Below are 16,328 nucleotides of genomic sequence, written 5' to 3' on the forward strand. Positions count from 1 at the left end.
TTTCGCATAACGTACTGAATTGAGCCTGGAATGATATCTGCCAACTTTCGAGAAAATCGGTCCAGATTTAGATATAGCTCCCATATATAGTTTCGCCCGATTTCATGTAAATGGTGCACCAAAGTCCCTATATATCTTTCGACTTGCACGAAATTTGGTACAGCCTAATCACATAGGTCTAGAATTATGTCTGCCAAGTTTCGAGAAAATCGGTACAGATTTAGATATAGCCCCATATATAGTTTCGTCCGATTTCATGTAAATGGTGGCCCAAAGTCCCTATATATCTTTCGATTTGCACGAAATTTGGTACAGCCTATTCATTTAGGTCTAGAATGATGTCTGCCAAGTTTCGTGAAAATCGGTCCAGATTTAGATAGATATAGCCCTTTTTATTATAGATTGATTTTAAGTAATTGACGCACCATATATATTTTCGCCCGATTTCAAGTAAATTGGGCATCAAACTAATCATGTTAGTAAGATTGACATCAAAGTTTGCACATCGTACAAAATTGAGCATAAAATTATATATTTGCGTTTTCTAGAAGTACAGACATAGCCCAACGTATGACCTATTTATATTTCTGTTAAGTCGATTTACACACTTTAAGGATAGATCTAGGTAGATTCACATTTAAATAAATATCACATATTTTATTTCATCCAATTTCATGTTAATAGTCCTGTTTAATATACCCATAGTGGTGAAGGGTATCATATAGTCGGCCCGTCCGACTTTACTACTTTCCTTACTGGTTTTCTTGATGAACTAGCCATTTTGCCACGACCATCCATTCCAGGTGTTTCTGAATTTAAAGCACGGCTTAATCTTCCGTTAGATATTTTGAAAGTATCCAAAAAAAAAAAAAATGTTTTGCAAACAGAAACTTCCGAACTAAAACTTAGATTAGATGAAACTTAAGACTCCATTTTCTCATATATCCTTTGTGATTTCTGGGGCGTTTTTGTTTTATTGATTGTTTTGTAATCAAACCACTCAGAAACAGATTCTGTTTTTCGAAATTTGCTAATTTCCAAAAATAATCAAAATTAGCTTTCCTGTCTTCGTATCCGATTCCATTTAAGGGAACCCCCCCCCATTCTCGATTTTTTATTTTTAAGATTTTAAATGGGGTGGTAAATGAATACCAATGCTTGTTAAGGTTTGTAACTTGGCACATATGTATTTGAAGATTTAAAAAGGAAGAAAAATAATTTACCAAAATTTTTTGTTGTTGTTTTGTTGTTGTTTTTTGGGTTCAAAGAAAAGTCCTTATTTTCGATGGCGGGCATGATAACTCCTCACTGGAACATCGGAATCCGAAAATTCCAACTGTGTTAGAAAGAGGACATGTCTGGCTCTCGTATGAACTAGGATTATTGACTTCGCACAACAATTAACAAAATGGCGGAACTTTGAAAAATTTTTTATGGAAAATCGCCTATTTTTTACCACAAACTAAGTTAAAAAATAAGGAAGATCTTCACCGATTGGCTTTATCCTAGTTCATACGAGAGCTACACACTCCCAGAGAAACGTGTCAAAATTTGAAACCGATTGGATTACTAGTTTTTGAGTTATCGTGCCCGCCATTCGTTTTGAGAAAAACGCGTTTAAAGTTTGAGAAGCCCTTTAGCCGTCACTTGATGCTGACACAATAAATCGGCTATATCTTCAAGAGTTCTTGAGATTTTCACTTGAAATTTTGTAGGGACATTCTTTAATTAGTGCAGATTCGAATTAAATCAACAAAAATTTTGACCCCGAGAATGGGGGGGGGGTCCCCTTAAACACTTTTTGGAACAAAGACAATCTTTGTTTTCGAATAGTTTAGCACTCACGCGCTTAGAATTTTTTATTTCATATTCCTCTCCACTATTTCTCTTCATTTTTCTTATATTTGCGTGTACTCTTTCTAGATTTAATTTTGCGCTCTTCCATTTGTATGGGTTCTGCATCTGATTCATCTGAAGACGATATCATTCTTATTCGTTTCCATTTCTTGGGAGCACTACTTCCATTTATTCGCCGTAAAATGTCTACAATTAACTTTAAGTAGTAGGTTTTCACATTAAAAGTTTTTCTTCATCCTACCTGAACCACTATCTGAAGACATGACAAAATTACTTTGTGAACACACTGACTTATACCACTATCAAAACCAACAATATTTGTATTTCAGTTAACAACTAAAAAATAAATGCATTTTAATGACTTAATTTGCATGGCATGCTGCTACTTTCTTCAGATTATATTATTTTATTAAGATTTGACAAGTAAAAGCTGATAAAGTAGATTTCTAAAAATTTTGACTTATACCCCTTTCAAAATCATGGGCACATTTTCCCTAGTAAATTAAATTTGAGTGCATTTTGTATACGTATAGAAAAAGATGATTCAATTTGTGTCGTTTTGAGTTGCGTCCCGATTCTCCGGTCCCCATTAACGACGCAAGTCGGTGCTCTAGTGTCTATATATCTATCTATCTTCTATCTTGCGTGTGTTATATAATGATTTTTTCAAAAATAATAATAAAAAGCAAAATACTTTTTTGTGATAATCATTTTTGGGTTGATATAGATTTTGGCCGATATCTTCGAGGCCAATAGATCTTTCGCCGTGATTCTTGCAGAAATAAGATCTAAATATGTCCACAAACATATCCCATCATACATAATTCATTTTACATCTTTAGTATGCAGGGTTTAGGCGTATATATTAGAATTTTGTCAAATTTTTATTGAGGCAAAATACTTATTACACTCACTGTATATAAAAATGAATTGCTGTTCGTTAGTCTCGCTAAAACTCGAGACCGGCTGAACGGATTCTTCATATCTTAGTCTTAAAATGTTCGTGGAGCTTCAGGGAAGGTTTAAAAGGTGAGATAAAAAATCGAAAACCGCGAAAAATTTACGAAAAAATATTATGAAGATTATTTGCATTTCCACGAAATTAGTATCGAGCTGTTATGATTGCACCACGTCGTAGTTGTTATTTTGAGATATTTTAGGCGAAAATTGGTAGCGATTCATTCATTTAAGCCTTCATTTGTCAATTATTGAAAAAATTGATTTTTTTTTCAATTGGATTGACATTGTATTGAAAAAATTTTTGTGAGAATTCAAAAAATAATTGAGAAGTATCATTGAATTTACAAGTTTTCCATAGAATGTCTGTAAATTTCGCACAAATGCAAGGATGAAAATCAGAAGACATCCGGAATAGAGTTATGACTCAAAGATCTATGCCCTAAGACATTTTCTTAAAATAATAAAAATAGTTCCATAGGGACATTTTGTTCCATAAAGTACCTAAAATGTTGCTATGGCACGGGAAATCAGGTGGTTATTTGCCTATTCGTTGGTTAGTATCTTTGAACTTATAAACTTAACACCGCATATAACCGATACCAATAATATCTATCATAGAGAAAACTAATATATGTACGATGATATTTTCTGTGCAAAATTCTATCATTAAGTTCATATCAAAAAACATGATTCGTATGTCAACTACCGATAAATTAAATTAGGAGATCTAATAACATGTAAATGTGTTGTTAAGATCGAACTCTTCATACCTTTTCATATGTATATTTGTTAAATCTGTCGGGACATTTATAAGGGTACAATGTTACAACACTATTAGGTAGTAGGTTGTCCATGCTCCTTAACAATAATCTTCAAAATTATAGACACACAGGCTGCAAAAGGGGGTAAGAACTTCAACATACCGATAATTAAACGGGAAATATGTATGGCTCCCTTTAAATACGTTAGGCCTCAAAAATGTGTGTTACCATTCAATAACCCATTATGGTAATTTTTCTTATTAATTTTTGGAAGGACGATTTGACATCACATGAGAAAATACCAAACAATGGGGGATAATTTTTGGTAAAGAGATTTTGATCATCCAAAATAAAAAATTACAGTCACATTGGTTGAAACACTGGAACAAACTCTCCTAAATATCAAATATTTTGAGTAACGTTAGATGGGGGCTACCTCAAAGAGTGGACCAATATAGATAATTTTTGTAGGATTCATTCTACCAAATTACAGCCGATTAGATTTAAAAACGTGTCCAAATCCCCCACAGCATCAAAGAGTTAAGTCAATATTAATATTATTTATTAAATTATATTAAATTAGAAGCAATTCTGTTGAACATTTTCAATATCAAATATCTTATAAGTAGTAGAAATGTATGTCCAAATTTCAAAGTTGTATTTTAAATCGTGGAGGTTACAAAAACTAGCTTTATATTGCGCTACCGTTATATGGAAGACATAAATATATTGGGAGAAATTGAATTATAACCGAAGGTCTAACTTATATGTGCATTTAAATTTATTTTCCACGAATTTAATAATTCTTAAACTTATATCCACCGAAACTTTAGATGACAAAAATAGAAACATGACTCGCTCATTAACATCAAATTTTAGATATTGAGTACAAATTTAGATATTGAGTACAAATCAGAATTTAAGTAAGTGTAATATTACTTTAAGTCTGATTTGATTAAAACGAAGGTATTATAAGAATCTGTACAATCCACCTTATGGTGGAGGGTATAAAAACAAACTATTCTCATCACCGATGAAATAGCGGGCTAATATGTGCCGCGAGTTCACCCATAAGAACTATAAAAAATGGGTTGAGGCGTCGGGTTAGTTGCCCACTCTCGGAAAACCCAACCTACTATGAAAAAGCTAAGAAAAAGAAAACCAACCCCCCTAATGTTGACTACCCCCGCAAACGTATAAAGGACGACGATGTGCGAATCTGCACTTGGAATGTGCGCACGTTGTACAGAACAGGCGATGCGATGGAAAGGGACAGGCGTAAGTAAATCAGACGATTACGCCCTGTATTATAGCTGCCATGAAACGAGACATGAATTTGGCTGCGGATTTATGGTCAACATGAGAATAAAAGACCTCGTCTCCAGATTCACTCCAGTTGATGAGCGAATTACTATAATCGGTATAAAAGCGAAGTTCTTCTACATCAGTCTCATTTGCGCCCATGCCCCGACCAAAGATAAGGATGAACATACCAAAGACATATTTTACGAGCGCCTACAAACAGCATACGACCGTTGCCCTGGTCATGACATTAAGGTTCTGCTAGGAGATTTTAGTACAAAAATTGGAAGGGAAAATATCTTTGGCCCCACCGTCGGAAAATTCAGCCTTCATGACTTCGCGGCAGCAAAAAACATGGTAGTTAGCAGCAGCAGATTCAAGCATCTCAATATACACAAGGCCACCTGGATCTCTCCTGACCAAGCAACGAGAAATCAAATTGATCATATTGTGATAGACGGAAGGCATTCATCCAGTGTTTTAGACGTCCGATCGATCCGAGGAGCGAATATCGTTTCGGACTATTACCTTGTGGCAGCCAAGGTGCGCACCCGTCTTATTGTAGCAGCAAAGGTGCGATCAACACGACACAGAAACTCGACGTCGAAAAGCTGCAAACACAACAGGTATCAGAGACCTACTCCGCTCAACTTACCCATCTGCTTGAAGAAGCACTTCTTGTCCCGATAATAGTATAAAAGCACAATGGCAAAGAATTGCCCACTCACTACAAACTGCAGCAAAAGCAACACTTGGGTACCAAAAACCACCACCAAAAACCCATGGCACGATCAGGAGTGTCGTAATAATACTCAGAAAAAAGAAGAAAGAACAAGAAAAACGTTGGCGTGAGCAAATCGAGATGTACAGGAGTCAGAATGAAGTCCGGAAATTTTACCAACCAGTAAAACACCAAACCGATGGCTTTGGTGCAGGCACATCCTCCTGTAGAGATGAAGAAGGGAACCTGGTGACAGACAGCGTGTTGAGGATCTGGAAGGAGCATTTTGAAAAGCTTCTGGTATCAAATAGTGGCGTTGAAGAAGATACCCCAGAACCAATAAGAGATGATGGTATAGAGTGTATACCACCTAGCCAAGATGATATCATAAAAGCAATTAATCGGCTCAAGAACAACAAAGCAGCAATTTGGCTATATGAATGCATGCCCAATGATTGGAACCTCAGCATCCTGTGTCCCGTGCACAAAAAAGGAGACAAGACGATATGTGCCAACTATAGGGGAATAAGTCTCCTTCCCATCGCATATAAAGTGCTATCCAGTGTGCTGTGAGAACGACTGAAGCCAATGGTCAATGACACCATAGGACCATACCAATGCGGCTTCAGACCTGGCAAATCCACAATTGATCAGATTTTCACTCTGCGCCAAATCCTGGAAAAGACCCACGAAAAACACATCGACACATACCACCTATTTGTCGACTATAAAGCCGCATTCGACAGCCCTATCCGTTCAGAGGTGTTTAAAGCCATGTCTACGTTCGGCATTCCTGCAAAATTAATACGGCTATGCAGGATAACTTTAAGTGGTACAGCAGCTAAAGAAGGAAAGGACCTATCTGAGCCCTTCAATACCAAACGAGGATTCAGACAAGGTGACTGTTTGTCGTGTGATCTTTTTAACATCCTGCTGGAAAAGGTCAGCAGGAAATAACACTCTGTACACCAAACAACACATGTTACTCGCCTACGCCGATGACATTGATATAATGGGTCGAACATTGCGAGCGGTAACAGCCACCTTTTAACAAATTAAAAAGGAGTTTGCCAAAGTGGGTCTGGTAGTAAACGGCGAAAAGACCAAGCTGATGGTATCAAGGCGCAAGACGTCCAGTAGACTCGGACCAACTGTGGAACTTGAGAACTACAGCTTCGAGGTAGTTAAAGACTTTATATACCTTGGTACCGTAATAAATAAAACGAATGATATCAGTTTTGAAATTCGGAGAAGGATTGTGATGGCCAACAGAGCCTACTATGATCTAAGTAAGCAGTTTAGAAGCAAGGCCACCTCCCGCCAGACCAAACTCACACTTTACAAGACGGGCAGCTCTTGGGGTTTTTGAAAGAAAAATTCTTCGAAAGAACCACGAGCTCTATAATTTGTACGCAGACATCGACATAGTCAGACTTACTGAGCTGCAGCGACTACGTAGTCTTCTAAATTGGTGCGCACAAGACCGACGTGCTTGGAAATCCTTTTTAAGTTCGGCTTATGGAACAAACGTTCTGTAACAAGCCAGCTAAGTAAGTAATGTAAAAATTAGCTGACTTGGATCAAAAATGGCTTGTGTTAAGTTTCGTTCTGATTTAGATATGGCTCCTAATAATTTTTTTCGATTTATATACCCTTTATAAAATAGTAAGGAAAGTATAAACCAGTAAGTCGACGAGGCCGACTATATGATACTCTTTACTACATTGGTTATATTCAAAAGATACATCCTTACAGACGTCGCATTTTTGAAGTACCATTGACATGAATTTGAACTAAATTAAAAATGTGATATGTATCTATATATGAGCCGACTTAAATCCATACACACTTCCTCGGCAACCTATGCCAAATTCCATTTCATTAGGATTGATTTAGAGTCGTGTTTGTACAATGGGGCACAATTATGTAAATAGATTTATATCAAACTATTCATTATGATACAGCATGCTGTTCACAATTGGATCTCAACTCGACACCAGTTCATTAATTGGTGCACAATTAACTAGAAGTCATGGGAAAAACACGATATTCTATTCATTGGGTACATGACGCACCATTTACATAGAATTGGATAAAGATATATACTGTTGACCAAAACTAATTCAACTAAAATTGCAAACTGAATAAATTACCTCAAACTTTATAAAAACTAAACTTATCGTGATTTTTTCAAAAATAATTACGTAATTTATTCACTTTTAAAACCCAAAAACCAGTAAGGAAAGTAGTAAAGTCGGACGCGCCGACTATATGATACCCTGCACCACTTTGGGTATATTCAACAGATGAATCCTAACAGACGTCGCATTTTTAAAGGACCAGTAAAATGAAATTGGATCCATAAACATGTCATTCTGCAACCGATACTAAATTTTTCATTTCAGGAAACTTTCTAGATCTTATTCATTACGCTGTGCCAAATTTCGTGCAAATCGAAAAATAAATAGGGACTTTGGTGCTCCATTTACATTTAATAGGACGAAAATATATATGGGAGCTATATAAGCTAGTAATCGACATCGTAATCACTATTTTCACTATAAATTCGCTCAATTTGATGCTTGGATGTACTTTTCCTCTAATTCTGAACCTTTGGGAAGAAGTTTTGTTTGTCTGTTTCGGAATTTGAATTTAAATCCTGATTTTTGACTCCCCCAACCAATCATTAATATGTTTCGGTGCATATTTGAGGTTATTTTCAAGCTGAAACAACCTAAAAGACTTATGAGATTTATTATAACCAATTTCAACAGAAATTAACACATGCTAGGCTATACTAATCTTAGGACGTTGTGCATAATTTGAACCATTCACCTAAAATCGGACGAAAAAATATATGAGAGCTATATCTAATCTGAACTGATTTCAATAAAACTTGGCAACCGTTAGGCTTTGGTGGACCATTTGCTAAAAGTCGGGCGAAAATATATATCGGAGCTACGAGTATATCTAAATCTGAACCGATATTCACCTATTTCAATAGAGTCTGACCTTGTGACAATTAAATTAACCGTATCAAATTTCATCTCATTAGGATAATATTGGGAGCATGTAACAAAGGTTTGAAAATAATAAATAAATGTCAGTTTATCTATGATAAAGGTTGTAAAAAAGGTTCCGCCCGCGGAATTTAAAATTGTTTCTTAATGTTTTATTCATATTTGATTTGAAAACTGAGATCATTTAAACGCTGCCCTCCTGCTGTATGTAAGTATATTATTTTACATAATTCATAACTTGTGCCAATTTACGCACAATCTCTTCCCCTTTGGTGTTGTTCTTTTTTAAATGCCAGCTCATTTAATATTAAAATATATATTATTCATTTTCTCCACATTTAAATTTAGAAAGAGAATGGTATACAAAGATAGCAAATAATTGTGCTGGGTATATATGCATGTGTATAAAGAATGATTAATAATGTGATGGGTGGTAACCTCCAGGCTGATACAACTTGTTGCCGAATAATACGGCCTCCCTCACCAAAGCCAATGTAGCAAATATTTACCTGCCGAACAGCGCCTTGCATTTCGCCAGGAACATTTGCCGCATACATTAGATGTCGTGCTATCAGGATATAAAAAACTCCAATTATAACCAGTGGTATGGCATAATAGACTAGGAAACGCAGCAATACCATCAGTTTGGCATACTCCCAGCCCCATTCCTCGGGAAATGGATAGCACAGAGAAAACGATTTGTTGCTATTAACAACGACTACCTGCAATAAAATGACATTCATTTACGGTTAGGCGATGAGGTATGAGGATAATTTATAGAACTAAATTTAAAAATTATTTTATATATTTTAGTTTACATTATCTTACCTTAATGTATGTTCCAATTAATGCCGGCAGACCGCAGATTATGGCTAAAAGCCATATTGATAAGGCAATGGCTATTGTCATGCGTGTTGCTCGCTTTCCGCCTGCTTAATGTGTTTGTTTTGTCCGTGTGGGTTGAGATTAAAAAATTAATTCAGAAAATTTTAAATGCAAACCTGTATTTAGTTGTATGCTTACCGTGAGCATGAAATTTCCTCAAGGGATCAACAATGGCAAAGTAGCGATCGCCCGACAAAGCCGTCAGTGTAAAGACAGATACACCAATGGATACATCTTTAAAAAACTCCGACATTGTACATAGTAAACTGCCCCAAGGCCATGAATCCACAGTGTAAACTGTTGATGTTAGTGGAACTGTTGTAACAATCACTAGTAAATCTGCCAAAGCCAAAGAGAAAATATATCTGCAAAATTCGAAAAATGTAAACAACCACTATGCATGTTGTAAATAGTTTCATAAAATTCATATTAAATCATGTAATATTGTACAGTGTATTTTCTACCTAACACATTTGCACAATGCAACGAACGACGAATAAGATATTCAACATAACCATACATGCAACCAAACGTTGATGTAGTTCGAAAAACGCCAAAGATCATGATACGGTTTAACTTTAAGCTCTTAATGGGTGAGGAGTGAACCGATATTCACAATGTTCGATCTTAAACTAAGTTTGGAATAAATGTTAAGATGTGCAAAGTTTGGATGAGATCGTGCGCACCAGCCAGCCAGACGGACGGATTTACCACCGTTGAGTATACGTAATTGCAACATAACGTATACGACACATAGTTCAATAGCTACAAACAATATGTCAAAATGTAGTGCGCACAGTGGGATAAATCCAAAAAAATAAAGTCAATCTATTGTATGTTTATTATTATAATTTTATAAGAATAGTAATATAAATGCAAATTTTACTTTATTTATGAATATATTTGGTAAATTTATTTATTTTTTAATTTTTTGCGACTTACGACTTAAATTTTTCATTCCACGACTTAAAAGAGAGCTTTGAAAATGTGCACGGTCATTGCTATTACTTTGATATTGCAAACAGACCGTAAAGTATATAATTAGGCATTTTGGGGTTTTGGAGTATATTCTCTTGAATAATTTCTCCTCGGAATAGTTATGAAAAAACCAAAGAAAGAAAAACAAGGGTTTTAGAATAGGAATTTTCCAAATGGTGGAATTTTATTGAACAACATTTGGTATAGAATTTGGAAACGAATCTTACCACTGACAGGTGTGTTTGCTGGTTAGAATAGAAGTGTTTTTATTGACAATGAGAAAAAAGAAAACAACCAGTGTAAAATAGAAAATAGGGTGACCAGCATAGTTAACCTTGGCGTTAACACCTACTATATAAATGTTCCGCCCAACTTTCGGTATTTTGGTACTGATATACATATTTTAAAGAGAAATTTCGCTTTTTTATTTATTGTTCCACTAGGCCGGATTTTTTCAATTAATATTTTCTAATATGATATTCTGTAACCCTGGAATTGGTTACAGAATATCATATGATTTGATGATTTCTGATCAGTTATTTTTAGAGTGAAGCATTAAAAAGAACTCGTGCGTAAAATTTATATATTCCCTTAAATTTGGAAAATCTCCAGGCATCGCAAAAAGTCGTAGAAAAATGTCTCAACTTATTAGAGACAAAAAATATAGAAATTAAAAACATCACTGTCCCTCGGTGTCATTTAACCTATTTTTTTATTAAACCTATTTTTTTATTACAAAAATATTTTAAAATTAGCATTACGAATAATTAGTCAAATCTAAATTAAAATTTAATTTAATTACATAATATCAGAATTTTATAGCTGACAATTTTCATTGCAAACGTGGTAAACAGCAGCCATAATAAATGCACCGTTACTCCGTTCTGACTAATTATATCGAATTATTTGTTATGCCATTAAAAGCAGCCAACACTATAATTTAACACTGTTCTAATGTTTCATACCTCCATTCAACATTTTTTCTTCTACATCTATAATTGCGTTTTATCCCACTGTGCTGCCGAGCTGTCATGAATTGAGATATTCGTAGAAAATGTAGTAGTAGCAAAAAGTTCAAATAGTTTTCCTATAACTGTCTATAAATTTTGACATTTGTTTTTTACAGATGATGACAGTCTCTTTTCGAATATCTTTCATGTCAATGTTCTATGATGTGATTGTGGTCGTGGTGTATTTCATGCGAAACATTTTACCACAATTTAAAGTTTATATGCTAGCTTACATCGAAACATCACATCAATTTATGACGGCCTCAAATAGAAGTTTTTGTAATTCCGTTCGCATGGAAAAGTGTTCCTACTATTTTAAATTTTCTCTATGTTCCCACTGGTTTTGGGGGCTAGCAGCTACAAAAGTAGAATGTATAAATTCGATTTAACTTTAAATTAACCACAAGCCTGTGCTTTATTCCCAGATTGTATTGTGATGAAGGAAATATCGTGGGACATAATATTCTTAGAAACTATGTAGGAGTTTAATTGTATGGAGGATTATACTATGTATTTGTTAAAGTACTAAAAGAGGCTTTGTATTAAAATTACCACATCTGAAATTTTAATACTTACGTGTTGGGCACATTTCTCATTTGACGCACCGTTAAGAAGACAATAATAAGTGTACCGTTGCCCAGGACACCGACAATGAAGATGAAAGCAAAGAGCACTGGAACAATGTAGGTTTCTGGTCGCATTACATACGGTACATATGGGGTTTCGGTGGCATTCATGATGCCACCAATTTCGTTGGTACTCAAATTTGTGGCCAACGCTGTTGCTGAGGTGTTGAGCGTCGCAATGGTAGTATTAACTATACTGGCCGCTGCTGTCATCGCTGCCGTCGCAGCAGAACTTAAGTTATTGCTATTTTGCATAAACTGGTGTGTGCTGGTGAGGGCAGGTGCTGTGGTAAAATGGTCATTGTTGTAGTCCATTGAGGTCACCGATACAGGTGGTGGGGTGGCAGATGTGACTGTTGAAAATATGTCGTTGGAATGTATGGTATTCATAAGTGTGCTCAAAAGTGTAACATTCGGTTGTGGATTCCAAACTACTGTGTCATTTCCAGCATTTGAGCCCATGGTGGTCGTTATAACATTAAACATTTTTGCAAAAAGTCAGAACAATGAATTCCGTTATGTTCGTTATTTGTTGTTCTGGGTTAGAGAATACTTGAACTCCGCATAATTCATTTGCAGTTTATTGGAGATTTTCGTTTAAGTTTGTAGAGTAAAATATTTTTTTAAGCTTGCATTAAACATTTAAATTTATATTCCGTGTATATCGTTTAGCGACCGAGAAGGATCTGAAAATACAGAAAATAAATTTATAATACAGTGTTTTATAATTTAGTGTACTAAGTTTTGAATACGGGACAATTTTAAAATTTAAATTTAAAATCTCAGTTTAAATTTTGTCCGACCCATAATTTCATTATTTCATGGCGACCTTGTTTTCCGCAGCTTCAACAACTTTGGTTATATTTTTTAATTATTGACCGAATGTAGTTGAATGCATATGTTTTCGCTGTGCCATTGTAATTTTTGTACCCTTTACCACACTGTGGTATAGGGTATTATGTCTTTGTGCATATGTTTGTAACAGGCAAAAGGAAAAAAAATAGACACATAGTTCCTTTTGAGCATAGAATCACATTTTAAGTCGATTTTGTCCATGTTAAATTGTAAACAAAGTACAGGTCGCATTTATAATCCGAATTAGTTGAAATTAGGCAGAGCTCATTCCTTTAGCCCAAGGACCAACCCTATTAAAATTGGGAAAAATCGGTTCAGATTTAGATATAGCTCCCATATATATTTTCGTCCGATTTTAGGTAAATAGTGCACTAAAGTACCTATATATCTTTCGATTTGCAGCGAATTCGGCATAGCGTACTGAATAAGGTCTAGAACGATGTGTGTTCAATTTCGTGAAAATCATTTCAGATTTACATATAGCTTCCATATGTTTTTTCGTCTGATTTTAGGTAAATATTGCACCAAAGTCCCTATATATCCTTCGATTTGCACGAAATTTTGGATATCGAACTGAATTAAGTCTAGAAAGATATGTGTTAAATTTCGTGCAAATCGGTTTAGATTTAGATGTAGCTCCCATATATATTATAACTTTCGATTTGAACGCAATTTGGCATAGCGTTCTGAATTGAGCATATATCTCCCACATATACATATATATTCGTCCGATTAAATAAATGGTGCACCAAACTCCTAAAGTTTATCCGATTAACACTAAATTTTGAACAACATTACAAATACGTCATTCAAGTCTCAATTTGACTTGAATGACGTTATTGCGTTTTGTTGAAATTGGTGCAGATGCAGCCGTTGTTTCCAAATGTATTTCGAACGGGTCCTAATGAATTGAAATTCGTAACAGTATCGAATAGCGTGTATCAATTTTGCTATAAATCGTTCTCCATAAAATTGTCCCATGGTACGGAGACGGCTCTAAATCTGCCCAAATGAAATTAAATTTATCATAGGTTGCAGAAAGACATGCGTATGTTCCTTGGAGGGAACATTGACATGCAATTGTAAGGATACATATGCTCAATACCCAAAGTGATGAAGAGTATCATATAGTCGGCCCAGTCAGACTTTACTGGTTTAATTTTTTGTTGTAAGAATGCAGGAAATATTCAGTGATTTTTTTCTTTAATTAAAAAATTTCCGTGGTTATTGTGATGGTCTCAGATGAATTAGAACCATTGAAAGTGCAATTATTACAATAAAAATTTGTTCAGACAAATTACGCAACGAACAATACATTTAACTATCTCAATAACAATGGCATTAGTTTCTTGAAATATTAAATATCGGATTGGAAGTGTTATAGGAATTCTATTAAGTTGAATTTCTAACAATCGATGTAACACAAAAAGGGTTCAGTGGGTCGATTCACTATCAAATTTAAACTATTCTCAAATCGATAAAATATAATAACGACGAAATAAACAATATTTCAATTCTATAACAGATTTTAACAATAATTGTTAAAAATATTGTTAATAAACAACACCAAAAAATTCGAAGTTAACTTATCGACAAATTTTCTTCAATATTGAACATGCCTTGTTTTGTTCAAAGTTTGTATGTATTTTGTTTTCAAAATATTCAAAATTAAAAGCTTTTTGAAAGTTTATCGAAAATCTGTCTACATATTTACAGAATAATATTTTCGTTACTGCAAACGATTTTATGTGTAGACAAAATTGTCGACTGTCGGATCGTTATAAGTTACTGAATCGACCTACAGAGCTTGTATTTGTATTGCAATTCTTGGAATTAGGAAGCACAATGTTCTTGCTTTGTTAGGTTGATATGATATTTTGTAATGTTTTTTAAGATATCAGTTTGCCTATTCTGTAATTTTCAATATTCGATATTGTTTATTTTACAACAATTTCATTTGTTTTGTTGTTTTTACAATAACAAAAGAAAATTAAATAATATCGAATGTTGTTAAAATAGTCCTATCACTATCAAATTTAACCAATTCTCAAATCGATAAAATATTATAACGACAAAATAAACAATATTCTTTAACAATTTTTAACCACAATTGTTAAAAATGTTGTTAATAAACAACACCAAAATATTCGAAGTTAACTTATCGACAAATATTCTTCAATATTGAACATGCTTTGTTTTGTTCAAAATTTTTATGTCTGTTGTTTTCAAAATGTTCCAAATTAAAAGCTTTTTGAAAGTTTATCGACAATTTGTCTACATTTTTACAGAATAACATGTTCGTTACTGCAAACGATTTTATGTGTAGACAAAATTGTCGATTATCGGATCGTTATAAGTTACTGAATCGACCTACAGGTTTCAATCGATTTTAAATCTGAGTAATAGACACACAGAAAAAAACATAAATTTTTAATGAATAATGATATCCACGGTCATGTCCTCCCATCTAATGTCAATGACATGAGTAGGGAAATTTTCTTGTCACGTAGCGACAGCCTGATGTCCGCCGAGTGACTGTTGGAAAATGTGACGAAATGCAAAGTAGATACAATAACAATAATGTAGATATAGTAATGATATTGAAAAGACAAATATAAGAACAAATTGTATTCATTATTTTAACATTTGATGAATATATTGAAGTGTTGGTATGGTATATTTATTTGTTTTGTGACGTTCGTGTCATAGTGAATCGGTTATCATTTGTAAGCATCATGTTATTTATATATCATGGAAATATGTTTAGGCGTCGGACTAAAAGGGAGTGTTTAAATAAATTACCATCCAGTTTAATTTATTCCACGAATAATGAAATGAAATTGATATAGCTATAAATTGATTTGAATAGCTTACACATATATTTTCATTGAAATGGTGCACATGGTGAATTTGTGAATAGATATTAAAATTTGTTCGGATGTATATTTTTATTTGAGTTCATGCAAATTGGGCACCAAACAATGTGTTTGCTCCAGGCCATACATATGGTCTGTTCCCATAATGCTAGAATATAATTCTCTCTAGAGGTCATAATTATAAACCAAAAAATCACAAATTTTACACGAGGTAAAATGACGAGATTTTGCTCTTATGACGTACATTTTGACTTCGAAAAAATAATCAGACCTCAACGATTCTTTTTCGATCAGGCGTCGTATATAGTATTCAAATGAATTTGTCAGAGCTACACTTAATAATCCTCTGATGAATTGCTTTTGTTTCTTTAGACATTAGGTTTTATGCAATAAATGACACTATTAATTAATAAAATTAAGAAATAATCCATTTTAATATAATTAAATTGAGTTTTGTTTGTGGCGAGACTGAAATTG

The 16,328-nt window shown here is 34.1% G+C and overlaps 1 protein-coding gene across 1 annotated transcript; it reads right to left on the reverse strand.

Annotated features, from left to right (window-relative positions):
• Nucleotides 1-5,408: 5,408 nt before the first annotated feature.
• On the reverse strand, nucleotides 5,409-12,234 carry LOC133326179 (neuropeptide CCHamide-1 receptor-like; the record flags this gene model as incomplete). Its single annotated transcript, XM_061534857.1, has 5 exons — nucleotides 12,071-12,234; nucleotides 9,645-9,871; nucleotides 9,450-9,550; nucleotides 9,131-9,343; nucleotides 5,409-5,491 (listed from the first exon to the last, which is right to left on the reverse strand). Coding segments are annotated over exons 1-5 (785 nt in total), but the record flags the coding sequence as incomplete, so codon positions are not given.
• Between the last annotated feature and the right edge of the window lie 4,094 nt (nucleotides 12,235-16,328).

Source organism: Musca vetustissima, unplaced genomic scaffold (assembly GCF_032173495.1).
Source record: "Musca vetustissima isolate MV318-11 ecotype Yass unplaced genomic scaffold, APGP_CSIRO_Mvet_v1 utg120064, whole genome shotgun sequence".
NCBI classification, from domain to species: domain Eukaryota; kingdom Metazoa; phylum Arthropoda; class Insecta; order Diptera; family Muscidae; genus Musca; species Musca vetustissima.